The sequence below is a fragment of the Plecotus auritus genome (genome assembly GCF_963455305.1).
Source record: "Plecotus auritus genome assembly, chromosome: 8".
Lineage (NCBI taxonomy): Eukaryota > Metazoa > Chordata > Mammalia > Chiroptera > Vespertilionidae > Plecotus > Plecotus auritus.
In genome coordinates this window covers 88,069,924-88,082,903 of record NC_137782.1, presented here as the reverse complement: position 1 = coordinate 88,082,903, position 12,980 = coordinate 88,069,924, and the positions used below count along the sequence as shown (strand labels likewise).

The window sequence follows — 12,980 nt, the reverse complement described above, 5'->3', positions numbered from 1 at the left end:
CAAAACTTAAATTCCTCTTTTTGTTAAAACACTATGTGAACCAAGCCAAATATGACTGTGGGTGGCCAATTTGTGATATGTAGGTAAGAGATCAGAAACCTGGGCAAAGGTCAAAATCTACAAATTATCCCTTCCTTTGTATTAAAAATCAGGGAGTCTTTGCACAATTCCTCTTCTCTCTGTGCAGTTGTGTATCAGGGTGAGCATGAAAAGCTGGCTTCAGGACACGGAAGACCTCAAGCGAAGATCATCCAAGCTCTGACACCTAATTGTCCTCCTAAAACATTTCCTGCTATTAAAGACCAATTTATGGTGTATAATAAATGTACTGCATGCAAAGCACTTTGCACAATGCCTAGGGCACATAACAGAATTCAATAAATGTTAGCTATTATTGAGTTTTATTATGAATGAGGATAGAACATAGATCAGACTGTGCATTTCTCCTTTGCATGAGTGGTTTGTTTTTTTTTTAACCAATTACAAAACCCAATAATCCCCTTTAGACATGAGAAAAATTTCAAAGGGAACTGCATTCATCAGTGTGGCATTTGGTAATTTTATAAAATAATCTGATTTATGCCTTCACAGTGTTTTATTATTTCTTAAGAACATAATAATGGATATTTTAAAGTTTTAATTTGAGTTAATATGAAATTTCAAAGTTCTGTCCCACTTTTAGATAATAAGGATCACAGAACATCCAAATCCAGCTTGTCGGGACATGAAAAGCCCAATTTTTTCCAAAAAGATTGCCCATTTTCCTGACTCCTCATGTGACCATGTAGATGCAGAATGTTAGATCTAAATCATGCTATAAGGCTGTCTGGTCCAATCACCACATTTTACAGATCCTGCATGGAACTCCTTCCAGGTCCCACAACAGTCAAAGGCAGACTCAGAAGCCCCAGTCTTCTTTTTCCATTACCTCACAAGTCCCTGGAGGCATGTATGTTTGAGGTGGTTGGTTAAGGGTAGCAGGGGGGAGCTTTGGACTACAGCTTTGAAACAAAACTGTTCTGTGTGAAACCAATAATCAGTACTGCAGACAGACACAAACCTCAGACCTTAGGAGCAAAAGGCTCTACCACCTAAGAGGATAAGGTAGGGAAGGTTTCCTACACAATCAAAGCCTTGCTTCGATACATCTCATGTTGGTCGGATCTTTTTTAAATCCTCTAATATCAACTATGCCCTTCTAGCCACTGGCTTGGAACAAGAGCTCCAAACTTCTATGAGAGAATCTATAATTTGCTGGGAAAGTAGAGCTACTAAGCAAAGGTGTCAATGATTTTCAAACTGTCCAACTTCCAAAGAACTGAGAAGTATTTTTTGAAACGTAGCCTAAGTAGAGAATACAGATTGTGTCCTACATTCAAAATTTATCTTTCTAGAAAGCATGTTTTAATATCAAAGGATATAAAGCAAGCTGAGAATAGGAGACTAAAATTAGCTCAAACCACAAATAACCTAACATACTTATCACTTCCTTATGATCAACCTAAAAAATCAAACACTAAAGGCATTTACAAAACTAAAGGTGTGGTGCCAATTTAATCCTTTAACTTCAACTGTATCCTTTCTTCCTTCTAAAATGGACCTGGCATGTAAACACTACCAAAAAAAAAAGACATTTTATTTATCTGAAGACAAGTGCAAGGGAAACCATGAATGCGAAGTTTTGCCCTGTGAGTAAAACAGCATGTACCATGCAGTTCTTCAGTGGTTAGAATGGTAACCACCTCCTCAAACTGAAGATAGGAAATTTTAGATGATGGACCACACCCATCTCCAGCTGTGTTTCACACTGAGCACGAGGGACATACCAGACTCCTACTTCAAACCAAAGCTTGCCTTCTTCTCCTATAGTCATTTATTTTCTATTTTCAAAAGCAACACCTTCCAACGAACCAAGTCTGTTGGGAAACACAAAAGCTTGTCGTCATCAAGTAGTGGAACAAGTTGCAAAAGGAAGTTTAGTTGACAAATATGCATTCATGAAAAAAAAAGGTAATGAGTTTATTCAATGTCAACTACTTTTATAGTGATTCTCTCTGCATGACAACTATGTTTTCATAAGTTTGGTGGGGGGGGGGGGGGGAATTCAAGCTCCCAAAGGATGGAAACAATTGCTGAAGTAAAGATGAGTACAGAAGCTACCAGCTGCCACTGTAGATTCTTCAATATTGTTACTCAAACTCTCAAAAACATTCTTATTAGCAGGTAGAAAAATAAGGGAAAGTAGCAGACCTGGGTAGTTATTTGTGGCAAGAACAGATGAAATAAAACACTGCTAATGACACTAATATTCCTAGGGTATATCAAGAAAACTGTAGTAGGACATGAGGACTATTTAAATATACTTAGAAATGGTACCATGATAAGTACATAAAGCACCCATTCCTTGGGAACCCGCATCCCAGGATGTGGATTCCCGAGGAAGAGTCAAGCGATGTGGACCAGCTGATCCTTATGTGTGGCTAAATCAGTGTACTGGGGTTGCTCCAGAAATGTGGTGGTGGCTTAATGCAACTTCCTGATCTTGCACCATTCTGTTTCAGCCCACCTCCAAGGACAATCCTAAAGACCCTGTCAACAGAGAGGTGGTGTCCAGGTGGTGGAGAACAATAATGTTCTTACCTCTAAGATGCTTTTAAAATACACCCCAAATCAGGGTAAAAACAATGAAGCAAAACAATTTCAACAAAAAACACAACAAAATATCCTCCCCCACAAAAAGACCATTGGATATCTTCTCAGAGGCCCCTTCTTTCTGTGCAAAAGGGAGCCACACAAATATTTTTGAAAGCATCCTTTGCCTTCATCCTTGCAGAAGCAAACTAAACCCTATTTGAATAGTGAGGAAGCATGAAATTTGAAAGGGATAAATCTAACAGTGATCAACGTTTAACCATCAGGGAATGTAAAGCTAATTCACCATATATGCTAAATGTAGCTTGCCTGTTTTTCTCTTGAATTAAGTTATATTCAGAATTGATTTCATTTGCAGACATTTTTAAGTAAGCCCAGATTCTTAAGAGAACTCCAACTTTCAATTACTTGATGTCCACTTTCCTGTAAGTAATTCACAATAGTATACAATCCTCCAAGTTCATCAGTACTCATCAGAATAAAAACTAGCTAAGCTGTTTGCTGGAACTCAGCATGGCAATTTTTAAATTGTATTTTTCAAAAGGAAGAGAAGCATCAATAAGATCCATGAAGAATAAAAGGGGAGGGATGTTTCATAACAGAGATAAGGAAAAGTTTTCCTTCTCTAATCACTAACTAATAAATTTTTAAAATACACTTTTGGAAACCTAGCTTGGCTATACTCATCTTGCAAATGGTGTCGCTCGCCCACAAAAGCCACAAACACAGAGGAGGCTTTTCCTTGTTCATCTGTAAAGAAAACCTGCCTCACTCAGTCTTTGGGAAGAAACTTCTGCAGTAAAAAAGAAGCCCAGCCAGGACACAGAACACATGGGCCCAAATGTTTCCATCAACAGTGGTTAAGCCTCAGTAAGGATTTAGAATTTCCTGGCATAGTACTAGATTAATAGTAGCAGGGAATACACATATTCTCCAAAGAAAATGCAGGCCTCAAGCGTCACTTTGCTAATAAGCCATGTTTACTTTTTGAGTCCATACTAAAGAACTTCTGGAAGCACCAAGTCTAAGCACCATGATGTACTGTAAAACTTCATTGCCTTGGTAGAAACAAGCATTCAGAACTGCTAACTGAAGCATGTCACTTAAAAAAAAAAAGAGGCTAAAAATCATTTATCAGTAGATATTACTTTGTTTTCAGTGTGACTTGTACCACATCCCAAAGATCAACTGATTTGGGGGCAGGGGAGGGAGCACTTAACTTTTCTTTGGCTATTTATTTTTGGAGGGCAAATCTTCCACGTGAATTGGTCTTGTTTCTAGTTTTCAGACATTCAAAATGAACAAAATGTCAGAGACTCATGATTATGTCAAGATGCCTTGAAAAGGGAGAGGGCAGGAGCTGGAAGCCCACTTCTACACAAAGTAAAGCATTATTTCTAAAATGCTGGAGACTTAGGTACTTTCTTCTCAAACATGGCAGATATGTGAACTATCACACTATTCAAATAAAGTTAGACCAGATGTTGGTTTATTTAAAAAATTACAACATAAAGGGCAGCTACTCTTCATGTACCTAGCTTGGGTTGAATCTTTCGTAAATTCTCAAGAATCAGTTCCTCTATCTTTTACAGGAAAAACCACCCAATTGCTACTTAAGAGAAAAAATAACTCATGTGTCAGGGCTACTCATTTTCCCACATTACTAAATCAAATGAACCCTACTTATTAAGAATGTTTAATTTAATACCTCTTGGGGGAAAAATAGTCAATTCTTGAGTCCTTAGCTAGACTCATAAAATTCCTATAAATTTTTGAGCTTAACTGTACCCACTGACACCCACCCACCTTACAAAACTGAGTACCCACTACAATGTTTTACAAGGATTACTTCAGGAACACTAAATTTTCTTTGTGAGCACATTAAAGATTTTTTATTACTTGAAGTGAACTTGGTGATCAACTAGTCCATGATAACTTTTAAAAAGGAAGGGACTAAAGCCTAAAGAAAGGAAAGGACCCACTCAGCACTTTTAGTTTTAGAGCTAAGACTAGAGAAAAAGCAAAAGATTAAATTATTCTCTTGGCCTGAAGGTAGTTTGATCAAAGGCCAAAAATATTAACCTTTACCGTTTATACTTTGGAAAAAAAAGCAGACTTTGTAGGGTTGTTACTTTACAGAGAACCATATTTTATAGCCCACAATCAAAAACCATTTACAAACCAACTACATGCAAAGCCCTTCTAGAAGGCATGTGAAAACAAGTCAAAAGTGATGAGGATAAAGTAATTCAACAATTCTTAGAGAGACAGATGTATCACCTGCAAACTTCCTATTAAGTTTGCCTCAGACCAAGTATAAATTGGTTGTTAATTTAAAGTTCCTGTGAGACAAACTGGTGGTACCAACTTCTACTGGGTATGAATTCAAGCCTTTCTTCCAAGTGACCAAGTGGGCAATACTAAATTGCCTCATCAGGCCATGGCTCACAATGTGATGATTTTCTCCAAGAGTGAACTCTACTATCATCCTCCTCTCTAGAATGGGAGTTGGGAACCAGGTATTGCTTGTCTTTATATTGTCAGGGCCTGGCAAGGGGCTGAGAAGCAATTCAATTCAGCATTTGTTAGGCACTTACTTTGTCCAGGTGCAGAGGACACCAAGATGAGTGAAAAGATGGACTAGCTGGCCTCAGGAAGCTTGGACTCTGGAGGAGACAGAGCTGGATCTAAAGAAACAGCTCCCATGAGAGCAAGGCTTCAGAAGAGGTAAGTATGAAGTTGTATGGAAACACACAGGTGAGACAACAAAGATCTATCTAGTGTGAGGAGGCACACATTTGAGTGGGAAAGGCAGGCAACACAAAGTGTTGAGCCAAAATATAGAGGAGTGAAAGAGAAGGATGAGTTTGAAGAACACTATACGTTCTAGTGTAGCTAGAATAGAGATACATGGGAAGGGATGGCTGGAGCCTGGCTGCCATGCTAAGGAGAATGGACCTTACAGGTATTATGAAAGCACTAGAAGTAGTTAAACAGAGGAGTGACTCAGGTCTGTTTTTAACACAATTACCAGTGATAATGTGAAGAATATACATGGCGGGGTAGGAGGAGACGTGGAGAAACTTAGAGGGACCATAATAATATGTAACTGGTCTCACTTGTTTCTAGTGTGAAACTACAAACAACTATAGTATTATAGGCAAAACTAGAGGTCCGATGCATGAAATTCATGCAAGAGTAGGCCCACGCAGCCCCGGCTTTGTCCAGAAGGTCATCCAGAAGGGCGTCCAGATGGTCGTTCCGCTGTTCGGCTGTTCGGTCAATTTGCATATTATGCTTTTATGATTATAGATTTAAGAACCTAGACTACTGGGGTGGTAGAAAGAATGCTATGGTGACCAATCAACAAAATGTCGTAGGGGGAATAAAAAACTAGTCCAAATCCCCAGCACTCACTGGATACTCAAAACACACTGAGTGCCTGATACCAAACTATGCTGTCTTGGAAACAATAACCCAGCTAGACTTCCCATTTTCCGGAACACAGGCAGTAGCAAGAAACATGCCCAGCCTATCTGTCAGTATTAGTTGGTTACCATGAACGAATGAACACAAACACTGCAGGGAGGAATGCCAGTGTGCGCAAAATACATATGGGTTCAGGTAGGCTTAAGAAAAAGTACCTGCAATTAAAAGCACATCATAGGACAAAATTTCTGCACCCTAAGAGATCAGAAAACAGACAATACCAAAAAAAAAAAAAAGGAAAAAAGGGAAAGAAAGAAAAAGAAAAGGCACAGTCATTATTCTAACAGTTTATACTCTAAAAAACTCCCTACAGGAAATTTCATATTCATTTCTATCATGAAATTCAGTATACTAGTACATTCAACACATTAATCAATACCAGGTATTTTTAGAGGTTTGGGGGAGCTATTCATGCTAAAATGCAGATAATTGGCAACTGGAGATCATTTGCATTACCATCATCACCCAGCTGACCTGTTTATGTACTTCCAAAAGTACCAAAGTATTCCTATAAATATGCCAGTGATGTCAAACAAATAAGGATAGCAGAAAGTTCCCTCCACTATTTCTCCTTGTGTTCCCAGTTAATTTAATATAAGCCCCTACAATTACAAAGGTCTTTACACCATTTCCAAAGTGGAGAACAGACACCTAAATTTAGTTCACTAAAACCAGGGCTAAACAAGCACATTTAGATCTAATGGGTCACTCAAGATGACTAGAACTTCCCAATCTCTCCATGTCATTTCCGTTTGTCTTTTTTTTTTTTAAGTGAAGTGAGTCATAGTGTATAGATCTGTCTCCTCTTCACAAAACAGTCTTTCTCTGAAGAGAATGGTATTTAAATAAACATTATTAGGAAATTTTAATATTCATCTTCTTGGATTATAAAAACATACTGAATATAGCAGTGAAGAATTTTAGTTAACTATTGTAATAACATGGTTTTAACCTAGATATGCATTAGATCATATTTCATAAAGAAAGCAGCTATAAAAACAAGTCATTTGGAAAAGTGGCCCATTTTACAAAGCCTGCCTCTAACATGGAATAAATCTTGTCTTCAAGTCACAAGCTATGGTTGCAACCTCCTTGATGTGAAACAATCAAATCATTCACATTTAAAGGTAATGAACAGTGTCAGAGAATCAAAGAATTTAGAGATGAAAGAGCAAAACACCTGACCCCAACCTTAAACTACAGATGGAGGGCAGCTTATCAGCTATTTTTATTAATTCAAGTTCTGTTTTCTCTTCATTCAAGCTCCAAAAACTAATCCCTTTTCCCATCTGTGTTCTGTCTCCTCTTAGACAGCCAGACCAACTCAAACTCTAAGCTCACTAGTATTACTTCCACTTTTCAAACCAGACACGCAATCATTTAAATGATAGAGAACAATTTTTAAACCATCTACATGTGTTATCAAAGCTGACTTTTTAATAAACCTAAATGCTCACTAGTACCTATGCTATTTATTAGGCTAACAATTAAAAACACAGTTATGCTCACTTTATCAGATTAAGCTTACATAGAATCTTTGCCTGATACTTTTGTTTTCTAAACTACCACATTCCTCAGCATTCAAGTCTACTTTACCCTTTGTTCATTGCCCAATTGTTGCCAAGTTTCTGCATCTTTTTGTTCTAGTTAGAAAAGAAGTGTCATAAGAAATAACTGCACTGCCTTGTTTACAAAATTTTAAGCAGAAATTATATTTTTCTAATCACAATAGACTAAGCAAGCTTAAAATGACTTTGTACAAGGCTGTCCTCATCGTGACATGCTATAAATTGTTAATTTTTTTTTAACTTCCAACCTGAAACACATTTCTTTGAATTCCTGAGAAATAATGGTTTCGATAAATTGACACACTTTGGGATATGTGCCACTTTCAACTCAAGGTCATCTGAACTCTATGTTTTTAAAAATGCCACATTGCCCAATAAAGAGCCACTTTACACCTCTAAAAGGAGAAGAGCTTCTGATTTCAGTGTTAGAAAACAAAAATACCTGTACAGTAGAGGTGAGAAAGCCCATAATGGACAACTCTCTAATGTCAAAAGAAACCACCTCTAGGAACGTGGCAATCCATTAAGGGAATCTGGACATACTGCAAATATTGACTAAGTCTTGGAGTTCAAATACAATAGAGAAACTTAAGAACAAGGAGGGAAGTTAAAGACGAACATGCTCCAAGCTCTGGCCTAAAACAGTAAGAAACCAATTTCTTTTAGAATATGAGTTTTTAGAATATTAATTTGTTGTTTCAGTATAACAGATTTCCCCCAATGCTTCGTGGAGGCCACCCCCACTTGTGACGGGGTGTATCATAATATCCAACACTTCAGAGGAACAATTTTTTCATTAAGAACCACTTTAGATTCCACTGCATTAAATCTGACGCAGACAGCATGTCTACACATTCTCAAAGTCGCTAGTGAAATTCACTCAATTACTTCAGAGAGACTAGACAATGGATACAAACTGTATATATTTATCAATAACTAATATACTTTATAGTCTAAGTAAAAGTAATCCTGTCAAATAAGCTTGATGCAAATCTACATGAAACCAAGCATGCCAAAAAAAGGCTTTTGTTAGTCAAGCATACCCAAGAATTGCTTAAAGCTTTCTTTCCTTTTTAAGTGGAGCTCAAAATAGATTTTAATACTACCAGCTGATAGAGCTCACAATTTGCCTTTTGAGCCTATAAGCTGGAAACAGAATAAACTGCCTTCTCCATTTACACAAGTAACAACATCTCTCTATTCTGTACATCGTTTATTTAAAATATGGAGTGTGGTTTTGGTTAATCCTCACAACCCCCGCAATGACATTTAATCAGGAGCACATATTTTTCTTGAGAGGGTTAGCTGCTGGTGAAGGCAGACCGCTTCGTGTTTTTAATCTGATGTTTTAGAGATATGTCAGAAACCCTGCCTTCCTAACTTGTATGCACCACCATAGCCCACAAGTAAACGAGGACTTGGAAGACCCAATCATCTCAGCCACGACCAAAGGATAAGATGCTCATCGGGGAAAGATGCGATTTCAGTACAAATGTTAACTTTCCATGGTCCCTGTCTGAAAGGGTAACAGTATTTTGGCCCCAGTGAAGTGGGTACCTCGGGCCTCCCGGCTGGAAGGATCTTTAGCCCGATACCTGCCTGGCTTGCTGCTGCTCCTCTTTCAGCTCACAGAGCCAGTGTCTGCTAGACCTGCCCTGACCCCCTTCTCTGATGCAGCCCACCTTCCCTTACGTTTTGTGTTCTTCACAGCACCTGTCACTATCTGAAATTATTTGCTTATGTGTTTGACTGTCCTACTTGACTCAAAGCTCCACGAGGGATAAGGTCTTGTCTTATCCAGTAAACACTACCTCCAACGCCTAAGCGGTGCCTAGCACGAACAGGCACGCCAATCCATATCCATTAAATGAATGAACAGGAAGGGGGAAGGGGACTGTCATCCTTGGGACTCCCGAAGCACACGGAGACTAGGGGAAAGGAAATGTGAAGGAGGGAGGGGGAGGAACCCTTTCTCCCAGGGAGACAAAGGAAGAGAGTCTGAGGTGGTCCCGTCTAGAAAAGGAAGTGGTGGGGGCGTTCTACCAACCCCAGGGGACAAAGAGTGGATAGGAAGGGGGGCGGGGTCGGGGTGCGAGGGATGCGCGCGGAAAGCAGAGACCCGCGGCCCCCGGGCTGGAGAGGTCACCGGGCTGGAGGATGCGAGGTAAGTGGGGGATCAAAGGGAATTGCGAGGTCCGGGAGCGACGAAGGCCCACCCGAGGGACAAAGAGAGAGGGGGCCGGCCTCTGCCGCCGTCGGACTGAATCCTCAAGCAGCAGGGCCGACGCACAGGTCGAGACCCAGAGGAAGCACGGGACTCGGGGTTCTGAGAGGAAGGTTCACGCGGCCTAAGCGAAGGGCCTGCCGCGCTCCGGGTTGCTCCCGCACCTGGTAAATGGCCGCCCAACTCCCGGCCTTGTCGATCTGCTCGAACTCCTTTTCCATTTCCATGACGGGCCAGGGCGGCTGCTGCGCCTCCTCCTCGGCCTACCGCGCGGTCTGCCGCTCTAGGCCGCGTCGCGCACTCCGCCGGGAGTCCCGCTGCAAGCCTCGGCTCCCACCGCTACCGCCGCCCTAGCCGCTGCTTCTTCATGTCAACCCGGCAGCCGGAAGTACGCACCGCGCTGCTGTGGACTCCGCCCCCAGAGTGAAGACCAATCAGTGGTCGGACAGGTCAGCCAACACTTCCGCGGGGTGGAGTCAGGGGGTGGGCTCGGGGAAGCTGCCTCAGCCCCGCGAGACCTCTCGCAGTGCTCGCTCCCTCCTCTCCTCCGGAACTCCGAGCTTGGGCGGGGCGCCCGCTCGTTGCCTAGGCGACCCCGGGAGCCCGACGCAAGACGGTTGGGTTTGCCAGGCCTCCTGGGATAGTGAGATCAAACCTCTAGGAGGCCCGTTGAGTCACAGGATGGCCTTGAAATAGTCATGTATCTTTCCTGCAACGCCAGGGCCTCAGTGCTCCAAGCTGGAATATGGGCCTAGGAAGCATGCTCCATTTCCTGCCTCCTGCCTCTGGCCAGTTGTCTGCACGTTTTTTCATGAAACTTAGAGCTTTTTTATTTACCAGGTTGCTGAGGAAGACACCCCCTATTCTCTGTACTGTCCTTGTACTGAAATGCAAGATTTCCATTTGAGGTCTCCAATTTAGGGCGCTGCTGGAATGGATTGAGGTCCTGGCATGATTTTCAGTTTCCCAAAGTATCAAGGAAATCTTGCCCAGACTAGACTCAGAGGAGCACTAATTCTGGGGTGCATTAGAGTGTCGGATAATACAGATTTCTGGGTCCAACTCCAAAGAATTCAGATACCTACAATTTGCACTTTTTACCAGCAACCCCAGCTAATTGTACACTTGTGGTTCTGGAAGCACATATGAAAAGGGCTGGTCAGATTGCCTTCCTGCAGGTTCTACTTAAGCCATCCAGCTCTGGAATAGTGAACTGCATGGGGTCAGAGAACCTAGAGGGCCGAATCATCTCTGTTCCCTGTTTGCATCTCAAACCTGGCCAGAGAAGCTGCTGGTATTGCTGGTTGAAATAATTCCTTGAGTGCTTACGGCAGGCACTTGCCTGGGATTCCAAGTACACATTCTCAATCTCCACAACAATCCTACAGTATAGGCACTACTATTATTACCACTTTATGGATGAGGAAACTGAGGTGCAGAGAAACAAAATCACTTGCATTGCACATTGGTATGCAAGCCGAGATTCTAACCTAGTCTCCAGGGGAATGCTTTGGAGCCAGGCTGCCTGGTCCAAATTCCAGCTCTACTAAATACTAGCTGTGCAACCTTCAGCAAAATACCTAACCTTTCTCTGCCTCTGTTCCTTCCTTTGTAAAATTAGGATAATAAAAGTACCTACCTCATAGGGGTGGTGTGAAGATGGAATAAGTATATATATAGTGCTATTAGTATAGTGAGTGGATCAATAAAAGCCCTCGTTACTATATACCTACCTCCATATAATAGCAAGTGGAGGCGGGGAGGTAAATGAATTCTTTTTGAATAAATGCAATTGATTTAATAGGCAATGTCTTTAGAAACTGAGTGTTCCATGGAAGAAATTAACAAAAGATGTCCATTCTGGTGGAAAGTTTGGGAATCCCACACTTGGAAGCTGCCTAATTTAAGTCTTAGCCCATTTAAGTGACTCCAGGGTCTGGTATACTCTTCCTGTCCTCGATTTGAGTGCTAGTTTGTCTGGTACTCACAGAACTCCTTGGGGGAAGAGAGAATAGGGCTGGTTCATTCCTATCATTGTGGGCTGAGCTAAATAAGTAAATAGATCAAATGCCCATCTGGAGCCCAAGTGGCCCTCAAGCCTGCAGGGAGTGTCACCCAAGGACTGCAGCAGCCTTTGAGTGGGGCCAAAGCTGCACACAAGTTCTTGATGGAGGAGAGGGGGGCTGCAGCAGGCTAAAGCAGGGTCCAAGTCTGGACTGTTTCGTGGTCGTGGTAATTTCCTAGGAGTGTCATAACAAATTACCACAAATTTGGTCATTTAAAACAACAGAAATTTATTTTCAAACAGTTCTGCAGGCCAGAAGTCCGAAATCAATGGGGCTGACAGGGCCACAAGCCTTCCGAAGGCTCTAGGGGAGAGACATTCCTTGCCTCTTCTTGCTCCTGGTCGCTCAGGGTCCCTTGTCTTGTGGCAGCATCACTCCAATCTCTGTCTCCATCTTCACATGGTTTTCTTCTCTGTATCTCCCCCAACTTCTTGTGTGATATTTGGTAGGGAGGAGTGACCCGTGGTACCAGAGTCTGCTATGCCTTTCTGAGTCTTCCTTTCATTTGTAAAGCTCACCAATTCCCTGCCAAGGTCTGGCCTAGAACCAGCCAAGCTCTTGAATCCCCGGAGAAGTGATGGTGGTGATTAGGAGTCTTTTAGTGATGACTGGTTAGAAAATAAACAAATGGCCATGTGTCATGATAGCTGAAATCTTTTCCTGGCAGGCATGATCTCACGCAGTTTCTCTGGCCTTTCCTCGTGGATTTAGCTAATGGAGGAAATCAATGACCCATTAAACTTTTAAAAATGTCCTAAAGAGTTTCAGTGGAGAAGGACGAGTGTTTCCCAAGGATCATAGACTCCTAACTTAGCAGTGTCAGCACGTTGCCTGGTCCTGGTCTTTTTCCTGGAAGATGGCTCAGTGTTAAGAGCTTGGGATCCAGAGTGAGACCAAATTGGTCTCTGATGAAATGTCACTTCCTCAGAGAGGCCCCTTCTGATGCCTCCTGGTAAACAGTGCCCAGTCACTCTATCCCTT

The 12,980-nt window shown here is 41.7% G+C and overlaps 1 protein-coding gene across 1 annotated transcript in view; it reads right to left on the bottom strand.

Annotated features, from left to right (window-relative positions):
• The window catches only part of PTPN1 (protein tyrosine phosphatase non-receptor type 1), a 70,140-nt gene extending 59,787 nt beyond the window's left edge, over positions 1 to 10,353 (bottom strand). Inside the window, exon 1 of the mRNA XM_080684016.1 lies at positions 10,098 to 10,353. Coding sequence (XP_080540142.1) covers positions 10,098 to 10,160 — 63 coding nt within the window. The 5' untranslated portion in view covers positions 10,161 to 10,353. The remainder of the gene's footprint in view (positions 1 to 10,097) is intronic.
• Between the last annotated feature and the right edge of the window lie 2,627 nt (positions 10,354 to 12,980).